Consider the following 12,684-nt stretch of genomic DNA (forward strand, 5'->3'; position numbering starts at 1 on the left):
AATTTGATTTTAGCCAAATCGAATTGTACACAGGACACTGCAGGAACCGTTGCCGCATATCCCGCCTTCACTCTCGGTCGCTCTGCGTGCCGCCGTTGCGCCCGCATTCACCGCCCGCTCGTGCGCGAGAGGGAGAGGAGCGGCACGCGAGAGTGAGAGCAGCAGCGTGCGAGAGGGAGAGCGGTGGCGAAGATGAGAGGGAGAGCACCCACCGATGGCAGGGACGAGAGGAAGAGCACCCACCCGCGACGGAGACAAGAGGGAGAGGAGCCGCGACGGAGACAAGAACGAGATGGAGAGCGTCGGGGTAAGAAAAGAGATTTTATTTTTTCGTTCGTTGCGGTGATGCTTAGCGAGGTGTTTCAGCGGAATGAGTGCATTCCGCGTCTTAAAAGTATATTCCGCTTAAGAAAATTACTTTGTCCCGATCCTTCTATACAACCGAAAACATGAGTTTTGCTGTGTGGAACCTTCCCGTTCCTCCATTCCACGTAATTCTAAGAACCGAACACACTCCTAGTAGTAGCAAAGACCAAGCGCGGTAGACCATGTGCAGCAGGCACCGCCTCCCCCGGTTGAACGCGCGCAGCGCCGTCCCCGTCATGGCGCGCGTAATCCCTCCATTCGTGGCTTCGTATCGTGCGTACGTGCCGCCTCGCTCATGGCTCCACCTGCACCCCGTTCATTCGTCTCCATGCATCTCGCGATCAAAATCATATCGATTTCGTCCACGAGCCTGTATATATGTATGGTTGTCAGAATGTCAGTGCAGAAACATCGACAGGACGCGGCGCCGGCGTAGCAAACGTACTAGTGGACTAGAGGGTAGCTAGCATCTATCGAACGATCGTCTCCTTTCACCGTTCCCTGTCGACATGAGGAGCTCCGTGGTGCACGCGCCGGCCGGAACGGGCGCGGCGGCGTCGGTGGCCGCGCTGCTGGGCCACCCGCTGGCGGTGCTGTCGGAGAAGCCGGCGCCGCGGCTGACGCGGCTGCTGGTGAACGTGACGGTGGAGCGGAGCCTCTGGCCGGTGCACGTCGTGCTGGCCGCCGACGCCACCGTCGCCGACCTCGCGCGCGCCGCCGTCGCCGCCTACGTCGCCGAGGGACGCAGGCCGCCGCTCCCCGCCGATGCCAACGACGTCGACGCGGCCGCACGGTTCGAGCTGCATCTCTCCAAGTACTCCCTCGACGGTAAGAGAGAACCTCGTTCGATTTCTGAAACTGATCTCTGTCCACCGCATCAATCGCTCATCGCTGATGATGGATTCTTCGTTTCTTGTGCAGCGCTGAACCCTGACGAGAAGGTGCTGGATCTTGGGTCTCGCAACTTCTTCCTATGCGCCAGAAGATTCTGATGGATTCCCTGTAAAAGACCCATGTCCTCTGCCTCTTCGGCAGGAGTACGTCTCCGCTTGAAGAGACGCGGAGAAGATACGTGCCGCGCGCTTCAGCATAGTTTCTACGACATTGCAGGCCTGCAGCACCGCGTAGCAAGACGCTGCCAAGAGAATAAAAAAGCATGAACAAAGAAACATGACAACGATGTGCTTAGTCCTTTTTGACACCGAATCAGTTGAACTTGAACTGAACACGAATGCATGCTTTCGACAGGCAAGAAGAAAGAAGAGAGAACTTCCTTATAGCTCGGTCGGTCGTGTGTGCTTGTCTTTTTAAACAAGTGAATAATTCTCACTCGATCCAGAATTAACTTTTAGTTTAGACAAACTGAATCTCAGCTGTATCAGTTTGATCTATTTTTTTCTCAGTTGCAACACATGTTAAGCCTCCAATCGCCTAGGTCACTTTTCTTAACTGCAGTTTCTATGTAAATCTCAGTTACAGTTTCTATGTACATCTCAGTTAAAACTCATGTGTAACTGAAAAATCTTAATTTTAACTCACTTTGTAATTGAATGATCCGGATACAACCATTAGAGTGTGTGTGATGTGAATAGGGGCTTATACAAAGTTACCGCTTTAAAGGATCATGAATTGGAATTTTAAGCAAAGCAGAAAACATATCTAACAATGAAACAACGGCAACATACTTGATGAATTCCGCGAGTGTCCTACATGATCGTACAATTACTTCGGAAAGTTTCTAAAAATAAGGCTATAGCCCAGCATAAATTTAATAACACCAACATTGGCGGATGATACAAGATATTGAAACCAACTTACAAATGATTCTCGCACACACACCCTGAGATCAGGACTACACAATAAGCTAAAAAGTGTCGCAGGCATGTCTACTCAAAGAAAACCTAATGGGCACAGAGCCAAAAGCAAACTTGGACAAAGAAAGGACGACGAAGATGTGACACCATTCGTAGAAATTGAGTCATTGGCGAAGAAGGAAAGAACATCCATGCCGGCACAAGAACGCCACCACGACCACACACTACCATACAGAAGGGGACCACTATCCCCCCAGGACGAGAGGTGCCAACTCCGGCAGGCAAAGGCTCTCCCTAGAGCTCATATCTTGGCAACCAACTATAAAAAAAACCCTCACCGCCACCAACCTCCCCTACAAGGACCGCACCGCAACCTTAGCCACACAAACTGCAATGAGCCACACACCATGGACTCCAAGGCGGCACCTTCAGCAAGAACACGATGCCAAAGGCACCGCCACCACCCCGATCGGAAAGATCATGGAGCACCTAGGGCAATAGAGAGGTTGCATGATGTTAACGCCACTAGCCCAGACCGGGCAAAGGGTCTCCCCTCAGCATTAACTCTCTGCCTCCAAAACAGCGCAGATAAAGCCACCTAAACAACTACCGCACCGCCTTCACATCATGATGCTCTCCCGACAACACGTTGCCCTCACGACCATGGGCACCGGCCAACACCTCAACCACGTGGCTCGCGTACACACCGGCGTAGCTTCCACTATCTAGGGCCGCCGCCTTAGCATCCAAACCCCACACGCACCCGAGCTAGATGGAAGACATAGGAATACAACCGCCACAAGGACTATCGAACTCGGGCTAGAAATTCCGGCACCCCCTCCCTGCCTGCTTGATCTTCGACTAGCTGCCATGAAAGTTGTCGTTGAGGCCGATGGGCTCGAGAGGGCCTAGGGTCCTAACCTCGGCCCCCGGTCTAAAGTACTGCTTCCCGATCTAAATTAATTGGCCTAGGGTTAGGTAAAATGTTTTCCTAAAATTTAGGTAAATTTAGGAGAGGAGCATTAATTTGGATTTTGGATGAGTAATGAAAGGCAATACCGGGTGTCAGTCGATTTCACCACAGGTAGTAACTTTTCACCTGTTTTGGGTAAGTTTCAGCCTCACTTTCCAGCTCAAGTACGCAAACCGCGCATCGCACCTCACTGACCCAGTGACCCGCTCTCGCAATCGCAGGCCACGCGTTCTCTCTTCCAACTCCAACTCCCCACCTCACCGCCGCGGCTTCCCCATCTCGACCTCCCTCCACGCACGCTCCCCACCTCGCCGGCGGCCCCAGCCACGGCGTCAAGCTAGCCGCCCCCAACCTCCAGGCACAGCCGCGCCGGCCGGAGGGGCCAGGGCCGGGGAGGGAAGATGGTCTTCGTCTGGCTCGCCGCCTTCTTCCTCGTCGTCACGCTCATCGTGCTCGTCATCTTCCAGGTCAGGACCGCCTCCCCCTCGTCCCTGCTCGCCACCGTTCCTGCTCCGCCGCAGCGCCTGCCTCTCGATGCGATCTCGCGCTGGGCTACTACCCCCTTAGGCCTTGTTTGGTACTAGAGTTTTAGTGGGGATTAGCGGGGATAATCCGCTCGAAATTTTAAATCCCCACTTATCCCCAATGCATGTTTGGTGCTAGAGTATGAGAGAGTTTAATCCCCACTTATCCCCACTTTTTCCCCAAATTTTAGTGTAATTTTTTGAATCCCCAATACTCTACCCCTACCTAGTGGATTGGGGATGGGGTTTTGTGGGGATTGGGTGACAGCAGTAATTCACCCAATACTCTAGAGTATTATCCCCAGTAATCCCCACTGATACACTAGTACCAAACAAGGCCTTAGGAATTCTGGCGAAATTTTCGTCCGAAGATTTACATGTTGTTCGAGTCGGTTTTTGCAAATTGTTCCGGGGGTTTTGGACCTCCGAATTGTGAATTTGGAGCTTCTGCCTGGCTGGCTTGCGGAGGAGCGCCGAGGGGTTGACTGACGCGTGTTCTGGTGCTGCTACTGGTTCGTGTCCGGCATCTGTGTCGAGATCTCGGCGTGGTCTTCGTGCGTTAGGCTGTAGCTCCAAATTAGAACCGTTTCTGGCCTTGTAGTTGTGGAAATTATTGTCAACTCATACATACTTGTGACACCTTTTTCTCTCCTCATCATTAGTAAAATATTTTGGGCAGTGTATGTTCAGTAGAACAATCAACCAGTGTGACTGAGGTGATATCGAAGGTTCATTTATTCACCCAGTGCGCAATCAAACCCTTGTTCCCTTTTAGTTGAACCATGAGATGCAGTGCTGCGCGGAATCCTATTTATGTTCTACTTGTTAGCCTATCATGAAATCAGTAGAGACCAGCATAGTGCAAATTAGAAACTTGAAAATATCTTTGCAGCTTGTTTGATGTGAATATGCGATATTTGTTGTTAGCATCTTCGGCAATGGATGAAGTATCTACCTTTTGTATTAGCTTTCCCAGCTCCCTTTTCCGCTTTCTAGTTCTCGAAATCTTTTGGTACTAGCCACAGCTCTTTGAGTGCTTAGATGTGCCATTCATGAGCTATGAAAATTGTTTGTCAGCGAACTTGTTTTAACTTTCCTGCACGGCAAAGGGAAAATCATTCATTTGTGTCCATTAATTTTGCTTGTCGAGTTATTTTGGCAGCTAGAATTTCCTAATGTTCTTGCTTAATTGTTGAACCTGACTGTAAGTACTGGATCGTTCATCTCTGTTCCTTCAAATTAGAACCGTTTCTGGCCATGTAGCTGTGGAAATTAGTGCCAACTCATACATACTTGTCATACCTTTTTTCCCTCATTAGTAAAATATTTTGGGCATAGTATGTTCAGTACAAGAATCAACCAGTGTGACAGAGGTGATATTGAAGGTTCATTTATTCACCCAATGCGCAATCAAACCCTTGTTCCCTTTTAATTGAGCTATGAGATGCAGTGCTGTGCAAAATCCTATTTATGTTCTACTTGTTGTTAGTCTATCATGACATCAGTAGAGAGCAGCATAGTGGATATAAACTTAAAATATCTTTGCAGCTTGTTCGATGTCAATATGCAATATTTGTTGTTTGCATCTTCGGCAATGGATGAAGTATCTACCTTTTGTATTAGCTTTCCCAGCTTCCTTTTCTGCTTTCTAGTTCTCGAAATCTTTTGGTACTAGCCACAGCTTTTTGAGTGCTTAGATGTGCCATTCATGAGCTATGAAAAATGTCTGTCAGCGGACTAGTTTTAACTTTCCTGCACGACAAAGGGAAAATCATTCATTTGTGTCCATTAATTATGCTTGTCGAGTTATTTTGGCAGCTTGAATTTCCTAATGTTCTTGCTTAATTGTTGAACCTGACTGTAATTGTTGACTGTAATTGTTTTAGCGGAATTTCGCGCTGCGGATTTACATGTTGTTCGAGTCGATTTTTGCGAATTGTTCCGGGGGTTTTGGACCTCCCGAATTGTGAGTTTGGAGCTTCTGCCTGGCTGGCTAGCGGAGGAGCGCCGAGGGGTTGACTGACGCCTGCTCTGGTGCTGGTGCTGGTTCGTGTCCGGCATCTGTGTCGAGATCCCGGCGTGGTCTTCCTGGGTTAGCCTGTAACTCCAAATTAGAACCGTTTCTGGCCTTGTAGCTGTGGAAATTAGTGTCAACTCATACATACTTGTGATATACCTTTTTCTCCCTCCTCATTAGTAAAATATTTTGGGCAGTGTATGTTCAGTAGAATAATCAACCAGTGTGACGTTATATCGAAGGTTCATTTGTTCACCCAGTGTGCAATCAAACCCTTGTTCCCTTTTAGTTGAGCTATATGAGATGCAGTGCTGCGCGGAATCCTATTTACGTTCTACTTGTTAGTCTATCATGAAATCAGTAGAGAGCAGCATAGTGGAAGTTAGAAACTTTAAATATCTTTGCAGCTTGTTTGATGTGAATATGCGATATTTGTTGTTTGCATCTTCGGCAATGGATGAAGTCTCTAACTTTTGTATTAGCTATCCCAGCTCCCTTTTCCGCTTTCTAGTTCTCGGAATCTTTTGGTACTAGCCACAGCTTTTTGAGTGCTTAGATGTGCCATTCATGAGCTATGAAAACTGTTTGTCAGCGAACTAGTTTTAACTTTCCTGCAAGACATAGGGAAAATCATTCATTTGTGTCCATTAATTTTGCTTGTCGAGTTATTTTGGCAGCTAGAATTTCCTAATGTTCTTGCTTAATTGTTGAACCTGACTGTAATTGTTGACTGTAGTAGATCGTTCATCTCTGTTCCTTCTCTCTTTTTTTTTGTGCTTTAGGAGGAATATGCATGACTATTTAGTCTTTACTCATGTTTTAAATTTCAATGTTGGTAATTAAACTTAGCCAAAATTATTCTTATTCCTGATGACTTATTCCTAATGTTTCTTTTACAGTTAATGTGCTTGGCAGATCTGGAGTTCGATTATATCAACCCATTTGATTCATCGTCTCGGATAAATAAAGTGGTTATGCCAGAATTTATAGTGCAAGCACTTCTAAGTGTATTATTCCTCATAACTGGGCATTGGGCAATGTTTTTGCTTTCTGCCCCAATGGTGTACTATAATTATACATTGTAAGTGCCTCTTATCTTTCTTTTTTTTGCCTTATATTTCTGAAAACAGCTGATATGTTCCTGTAGGATGCAATATTTGGAAAATTATTTGTCAGTATATTTTTTATTAAACATTAGCTGCTAGGTAACCTACCATGCCTAGTTTAAACAGATTTATTGCAAGTTGGAGATGGTAGTGTATGTCATGTCTCCTCTTTCGAGAAAATTGAGAACCAAAAGAAAATGGGGAAATGGTTGCTCAAGACTGATACGCCTATTTTTTACTTTCTGTTAGGCTGGATAGAATAGTTAGTGATAAGCACTTGGGTCTTTTCTTGTTTCACTCTTTTGTACTTTATACAAAATGTTCTGAAGAAATTTTCATGCTCTAAGGTCTTGGCATTTATTGATTTATTTTGTGATATTTGTATGCACGTAAGTGCTACCATAACGACATGTTAATCAGATCGAGTATCTTGTGACTGAATGGAATATTTTATATGAGTGTCCAAATTCTAAATGGTAGTTCTAATTTAAAAGGCCTGTAAACATTGCATCATTGGATGGAACTATAAGCAACTAGGCATAGAAAATACTAACACCTCACCTAAAATTAGCAATACCTGTTCTGCAGCGAAGCTAACAACAGGATTTGCACCCTCAAAAACTTCTGCCTGTCACCATATAAAATATATATTGAATTTGGGAATGCAGGGTACTGGCCCGATTTTGAACTCACAATTAGCTCTACTTGTTTGGGAGGTGTTCACTGCAAGTTTTATGCACCATTTTTGTTTTATATGGTGCAATTAAGTAGAACCTTTTGTGATCGTTGCAGGTACGAGCGGCGGCAGCATCTAGTAGATGTGACAGAGATATTTAATCACCTAGCCCGGGAGAAAAAACGCCGTCTTTTTAAGATAGGGGCTCTTGTCATCCTCCTATTCTTGTCCTTGTTCTGGTAAAGATAACAGACACCGAATGTTATTTGTTATTTACTGCCAAGTCTGCAACCAGCAAAGAATGAAAATAACTTCCTCCTGTTTCTGTGTTTATCTTCAGGATGATTTGGAGTGTATTATTGGACGAGGACGACAGCCATTAGTTAGGTATTGCGATGTGGTCCTTATAGGCTGCTAAACACTAGTATGACCTGTGTCATTATTATTAATATCATTATGGGTAATTGCAGGTCTTATGGAGAAAAGAAGGCAGGCATGCCCTCGGGGAGCTGTTTGTTGCTCAAGTTTAGTGAAAGCTCCTATTGTTGTAGCGTGTGATGTAAGCTAGGAGCCACGCCCTATTTATTTGTTTGCGCATCTGGTCATATGGGGCAAAGAATGATTTTGTTCACGTCGAATTTCGGATGCAAATGTGTGATTATGTCGATGTGAGGATCAATTCTTGTAGCTGACCAGGAAGTACCGGCAATTCGGTTTAGTGCAACTCTTCTTTTAGGGAGGTTTAGTGCAACTCTGAGTGCAATCACAGTTGATTCTTTCTGTTGATTGATTTTGTTCCGAGTGCAATTAGGCTGGAATTCTGATAACTCTTCTGGGTGCAACAGCGTACAGATAATGTCGCCAACCCGCTGCTCAGAGTTAGTGCCCACTTAGAGTTGCAGCAGAGGGAACAAGTCTTGTTCAGTTATCCTCCTAGCAAATAAGAATTTTCTGAGCTCATCAGAGGAACATAAACTATTTTATTTCATTGCCACCGTATAACAAAATCACACCAGAACTATAGCAAAACCGTATGAGCAGTCACAGCTAGCTCTTGTATAAAGAGGAACTACTCTTATTGTGCCTGGCATTACCAGGCTCGGATCAAAACACAGCAGTAATATAAACTAGCAGTAACAAAAACCCATGGCTCGTCTCTTCCTCCAGTGTTTTCAGTAAGGCTCCACGGGCGCCCTGAAGTTTGCTCCGGCGTACACCGCTGCCTCTCCAAGCTCTTCTTCGATCCTCAGCAGCTGAGGCAACAACAGACAAACGCTTGTTCACAACACAGAATGTAACAGTACAAAGCCTACACATCAAAGGGGAACGGAAATCTGGAGATTGCATACCTGGTTGTATTTAGCTAGACGCTCAGACCGGCAGGGAGCTCCTGTTTTGATCTGGCCCTGCAACAAAAACATGGAGTCATGGAGGGTCACCACTGAAGCCAAGAGGAACTCAAATTTATATATGAGTTTAAAGGATCTGGTTTGGCTGGAGGCAATACCGTAGCTAGACCAACCGAGAGGTCGGCGATGAAGGTATCCTCCGTCTCACCACTGTAGAGAGCACAACAAAAAGTAGTGTGCAAACAGATCATAAGACAAACCATCCAAGAAGGAATCGAAAAGAGTTGCAATGCTTTTACCTCCTGTGGCTTGCCATGACTCCCCACCCAGCACGCTTGGACATGCTGACGGCTTCAATGCTCTCCGTCACTGAGCCTATCTGGTTCACCTGTCGCCATAAACAATTGGTATTAGCATTATGATGTCCTAGGACAAGAATTACTAGTTTCAGTAAGTGATGGTGCTACCTTCAGGAGAAGAGCATTGCAGGTCTTCTCACTGATTGCCTTGGCAACCCTCTGCAGAATTCAAACTTTCATGAGGAAAAGCTCGTAATAGTGTTTTTCTCTGGGTTTTGTAGCAGTAAATCCAGTGACATAGCTTACCGTGGGGTTAGTAACAAGAAGGTCATCTCCTACGATCTGCACTTGCTGCCCAATCTCAGCTGTCATTTTAGCGTAGGTGGCCCAGTCATCCTGATCGAACGGATCTTCGATTGACACGATAGGGTACTCAGAAACGAAGGACTTGTACAGATCTTTCAGACTGTCGCCCGAGATCTTGTGTGAACCGTCATTGTTCTGCTTAGTAAAGTCACGTGATGTTAAACAACATTCTAAGCTTATCTTTTTAATGACATAACTCGTAGGTATCTGCAATTACACCAAGGACAGTTCAGAACATCTTACATCCTCTTTGAAGTTGAGATCATAAGTCTTGTCCTTCTCACTGAAAAATTCAGAAGCAGCAACATCCATTCCAATAACCACCTGCCACACATATAAAGACTCAATGTTATACAACAATAAATAAATCCAATGGCCGAAATATGAGGTAGAAATACGAAGTACTTTTCCAGTGTAGCCAGCCTTAGCTATAGCGGCCTTCAACAGTTCAAGGCCCTCTTTGTTTTCCTGCATAATAATTGTAAATAACAAAATATCATATATGAGCATTTGGACTCACATATTCGACATACATCAATACAAAACAGTCAAGGCCTATTGTGAAGTGGAAGTCGTAGCTGTACTCAGAAAATCATCATCCATAAAATACTTCATGGTGTTAGAACAGATTGTCCTTTATTTCATGAGAAAACAACAGATTCTGCTTTGCACAGCCTCCCACAAGGGTGCCCTACCAACTTATTTATGCATATCAACAACTTTGTTCAATCCTATATATATTAGCACTTTGGAAAAAGATGCGTCTTACCTGAATGTTAGGTGCAAAGCCACCTTCATCACCAACATTTGTCGCATCTTGTCCATACTTCTTCTTGATTATACTCTGCATATAAAAACATCAGCGTTACAACTGCATAATTCAAAGTTGAGGTACATTATGAAGAGGGTGGGCTAATTGCTCACCTTCAGGTTGTGATACACCTCAACTCCCATCTTCATGGCCTCCTTGAACGAGGAGGCACCAGTTGGTAGGATCATGAACTCCTGTACGTATAAGAACTAGCTAGATGAGAATCTTGATCATATAATTAAAACCTTTTGTGAGAAATTCGCTCATGCTCAGCAAGTAATATTACCTGCATGGCAAGCTTGTTCCCAGCGTGAGAACCTCCATTGATCACATTGAAGGCAGGCACAGGCAACACAAGTGTCTTGTTTCCGGCGAGGTTTGCAATATGCTGGAAACAATTGAGATTTCAGTAAATCCTGTTGAAAACTTAACTGACCACTTTGTAGTCTAGCTCAAGTGTTATGATAGTACCTGGTAAAGTGGAATCTTCTTCACCATGGCTCCAGCTTTGCACACTGCAAGTGACACCGCGAGAATAGCATTTGCCCCAAGCTTTTTTGTCGGTTCAACACCACATCAAAGGGAACTGTCAGTATGGACACTGGGAATGGGGAATACTTTATGAAGGTTAGAAATAATCGTTCCACAATACCTTCTGTTTGCACCAGCCCCATTCGTTGGAGGTTCCATCAAGCTGTTGGACCATGAAGTTATCAATGTCAACCTGCTCAGTTGGATCCTGCAACATATCACTCATCATTAGTTAACAGTTTTTAGCATCATGTGAAAGAGAATGGGTTACTTGAGAATTGAGATAAATACCTTTCCAATCAGCGCCGGTCCAATTATAGTGTTTACATTGCTCACGGCCTAACAGAGACAGATACACGGGCCAATTAGTGTCGAACCAATATGCGGTTTTATCTGAATTCGGTTGCATTCTTAAACTTGTATATCATGTTATCAAAGAAATGTTTTGAAAAATACTTTTTGATGGTTGAAAAATCACAGTACTAAGGAATTATTTTAATACGAATCCAGCGCTGCCAAATTTGCTTGAATTTGAACGGTAAAAAACATCTGTTACATCTGGACGGAGGCAAATACTGAATTAAAATGAATATAAAACGAGCAAGTTATTTGGGATTAAATGCATGCCTAGTAGTGGAACTAACCTTGAGAACACCTTTGCCCAGGTAATCAGATCCTCCATCTCTCAGCTCCAAGGCCTCGTATATTCCTGATTAAAGTCAGCGTCCCAACCATTAGAAAACTGAACATTCAACATCTACAAGTAGCTCCCGGCAAAAAAAAAAAAAGTAGCTCCCCGCAAAAAAAAAAATCTGGAAGTAGCTAGGCTAACGCAAAGAGTGCAGGCGTGATTGCGACGACTGAGTGATGTATGATTGTGCCGATGTGTTTTCTCTAGCAGATTCCAACACCCAAGTCCTGACGGCGACTACTTGGCGACAGATACAGCAGTTTGATGCGGACTGCGGACGGACACGTACCAGTGGAAGCGCCGCTGGGCACCGCGCCCCTGGCGAAGCTCCCGTCGCTGAGGCCGATGTCCACCTGCAAGATCAGAATTAAGCACCAATCGAAACAGTAACTAACTAATTCGGAAACAGGGCTACAACACCTCACGATGGAATCCAGAACAGAGTGATTAGTTGGAAGGAAGAACAGAAGAAACACTCCGTACTACAGTAGTAAGTAAAAATTCCCCACTCCTGGATCAGGTTAATTTTCATTCGCACCGTACCTCGACGGTGGGGTTGCCGCGGCTGTCGAAGATCTGCCGCGCCTTCACCGACTGGATCGTCACCGCTGCCATGGATGGATCAATCAACTGCGATCGAACTCCTCTCGTGCTAGCTATCTATCTCCTCACAAGCAAAACCTCCTCTTTTTGTTCGTGGCTTGGTGGCTAGAACAGAGGCGCCTGGTTTGGCTACTTGTAGGCGTGGAGGTCCGCCGGGCGGGGCCACCTGGCGCGCACGCAGTTTTACTTGCCCCCACCTGTCAGCTTTCTCGATCTGTGGTGAAACTTTGGCGAGTGTTTGCTTGGAAGAGGGGAAATGGTCATGGAAAGTTCGGCAATCGGCATGCATGTCTGGTCTGGTTTCGACCACCGTTTGCCTGATTTGGAATCGATGCCATTGTTAGTTCTTTCCATAGTTTTAAATAGCGGGCTATAGGATATAGCCGCGACCTCCGAAAAAGGCTATAGCCAGGCTATAGCGGGCTATAGCCACCTTTTAGCACGTGAATGCTTTTAGCCGCACCTTGCTCGAAAGGTTATAGCGGGGCTATAGCGGGGCTATAGCCGGCTATTTAAAACTATGACTTCTTTCGTGTAAAGCAAGTTCGTTTACTAAGA

General features: G+C 45.4%; 3 protein-coding genes across 3 annotated transcripts; 2 read left to right on the forward strand and 1 right to left on the reverse strand.

Moving 5' to 3' along the window:
- Window positions 1-875: 875 nt before the first annotated feature.
- Window positions 876-1,396, forward strand: LOC124705043 (uncharacterized protein At4g22758-like). The gene is made up of 2 exons (XM_047237035.1): window positions 876-1,194; window positions 1,288-1,396. Exons 1-2 carry the CDS (start codon window positions 876-878, stop codon window positions 1,356-1,358), a joined length of 390 nt encoding a protein of 129 aa, XP_047092991.1. The 3' UTR covers window positions 1,359-1,396.
- A 2,052-nt stretch (window positions 1,397-3,448) lies between these two features.
- On the forward strand, window positions 3,449-8,163 carry LOC124685027 (protein cornichon homolog 4-like). The gene is made up of 5 exons (XM_047219301.1): window positions 3,449-3,620; window positions 6,594-6,775; window positions 7,593-7,715; window positions 7,817-7,863; window positions 7,947-8,163. Exons 1-4 carry the CDS (start codon window positions 3,555-3,557, stop codon window positions 7,857-7,859), a joined length of 414 nt encoding a protein of 137 aa, XP_047075257.1. The 5' UTR covers window positions 3,449-3,554; the 3' UTR covers window positions 7,860-7,863; window positions 7,947-8,163.
- Window positions 8,164-8,436: 273 nt separating this feature from the next.
- LOC124685025 (enolase 1) lies at window positions 8,437-12,215 on the reverse strand. Its single transcript, XM_047219298.1, has 17 exons — window positions 12,067-12,215; window positions 11,813-11,876; window positions 11,477-11,541; window positions 11,124-11,171; window positions 10,954-11,040; window positions 10,773-10,853; window positions 10,588-10,689; window positions 10,415-10,495; window positions 10,260-10,334; window positions 9,896-9,958; window positions 9,734-9,814; window positions 9,431-9,625; window positions 9,293-9,343; window positions 9,125-9,213; window positions 8,984-9,035; window positions 8,826-8,882; window positions 8,437-8,729 (listed from the first exon to the last, which is right to left on the reverse strand). Exons 1-17 carry the CDS (start codon window positions 12,136-12,138, stop codon window positions 8,649-8,651), a joined length of 1,344 nt encoding a protein of 447 aa, XP_047075254.1. The 5' UTR covers window positions 12,139-12,215; the 3' UTR covers window positions 8,437-8,648.
- Between the last annotated feature and the right edge of the window lie 469 nt (window positions 12,216-12,684).

The sequence above is a fragment of the Lolium rigidum genome, chromosome 1 (assembly GCF_022539505.1).
Source record: "Lolium rigidum isolate FL_2022 chromosome 1, APGP_CSIRO_Lrig_0.1, whole genome shotgun sequence".
NCBI lineage: Eukaryota > Viridiplantae > Streptophyta > Magnoliopsida > Poales > Poaceae > Lolium > Lolium rigidum.

What these genes read in the sequence shown, in the direction of transcription:
- LOC124705043 (XM_047237035.1), top strand. Translation starts at nt 876, where the DNA reads ATGAGGAGCTCCGTGGTGCACGCGCCGGCCGGAACGGGCGCGGCGGCG. An exon ending in CTCCAAGTACTCCCTCGACG is followed by an intron (nt 1,195 to 1,287) that starts GTAAGAGAGAAC and finishes TTTCTTGTGCAG; the next exon opens with CGCTGAACCCTGACGAGAAG.
- LOC124685027 (XM_047219301.1), top strand. Translation starts at nt 3,555, where the DNA reads ATGGTCTTCGTCTGGCTCGCCGCCTTCTTCCTCGTCGTCACGCTCATC. An exon ending in GTGTACTATAATTATACATT is followed by an intron (nt 6,776 to 7,592) that starts GTAAGTGCCTCT and finishes TGATCGTTGCAG; the next exon opens with GTACGAGCGGCGGCAGCATC. An exon ending in CTATTCTTGTCCTTGTTCTG is followed by an intron (nt 7,716 to 7,816) that starts GTAAAGATAACA and finishes GTTTATCTTCAG; the next exon opens with GATGATTTGGAGTGTATTAT.
- LOC124685025 (XM_047219298.1), bottom strand. Translation starts at nt 12,138, where the DNA reads ATGGCAGCGGTGACGATCCAGTCGGTGAAGGCGCGGCAGATCTTCGAC. An exon ending in GGGGCTGGTGCAAACAGAAG is followed by an intron (nt 10,854 to 10,953) that starts GTATTGTGGAAC and finishes CCGACAAAAAAG; the next exon opens with CTTGGGGCAAATGCTATTCT. An exon ending in GCTTTGCACCTAACATTCAG is followed by an intron (nt 9,959 to 10,259) that starts GTAAGACGCATC and finishes ATTATTATGCAG; the next exon opens with GAAAACAAAGAGGGCCTTGA.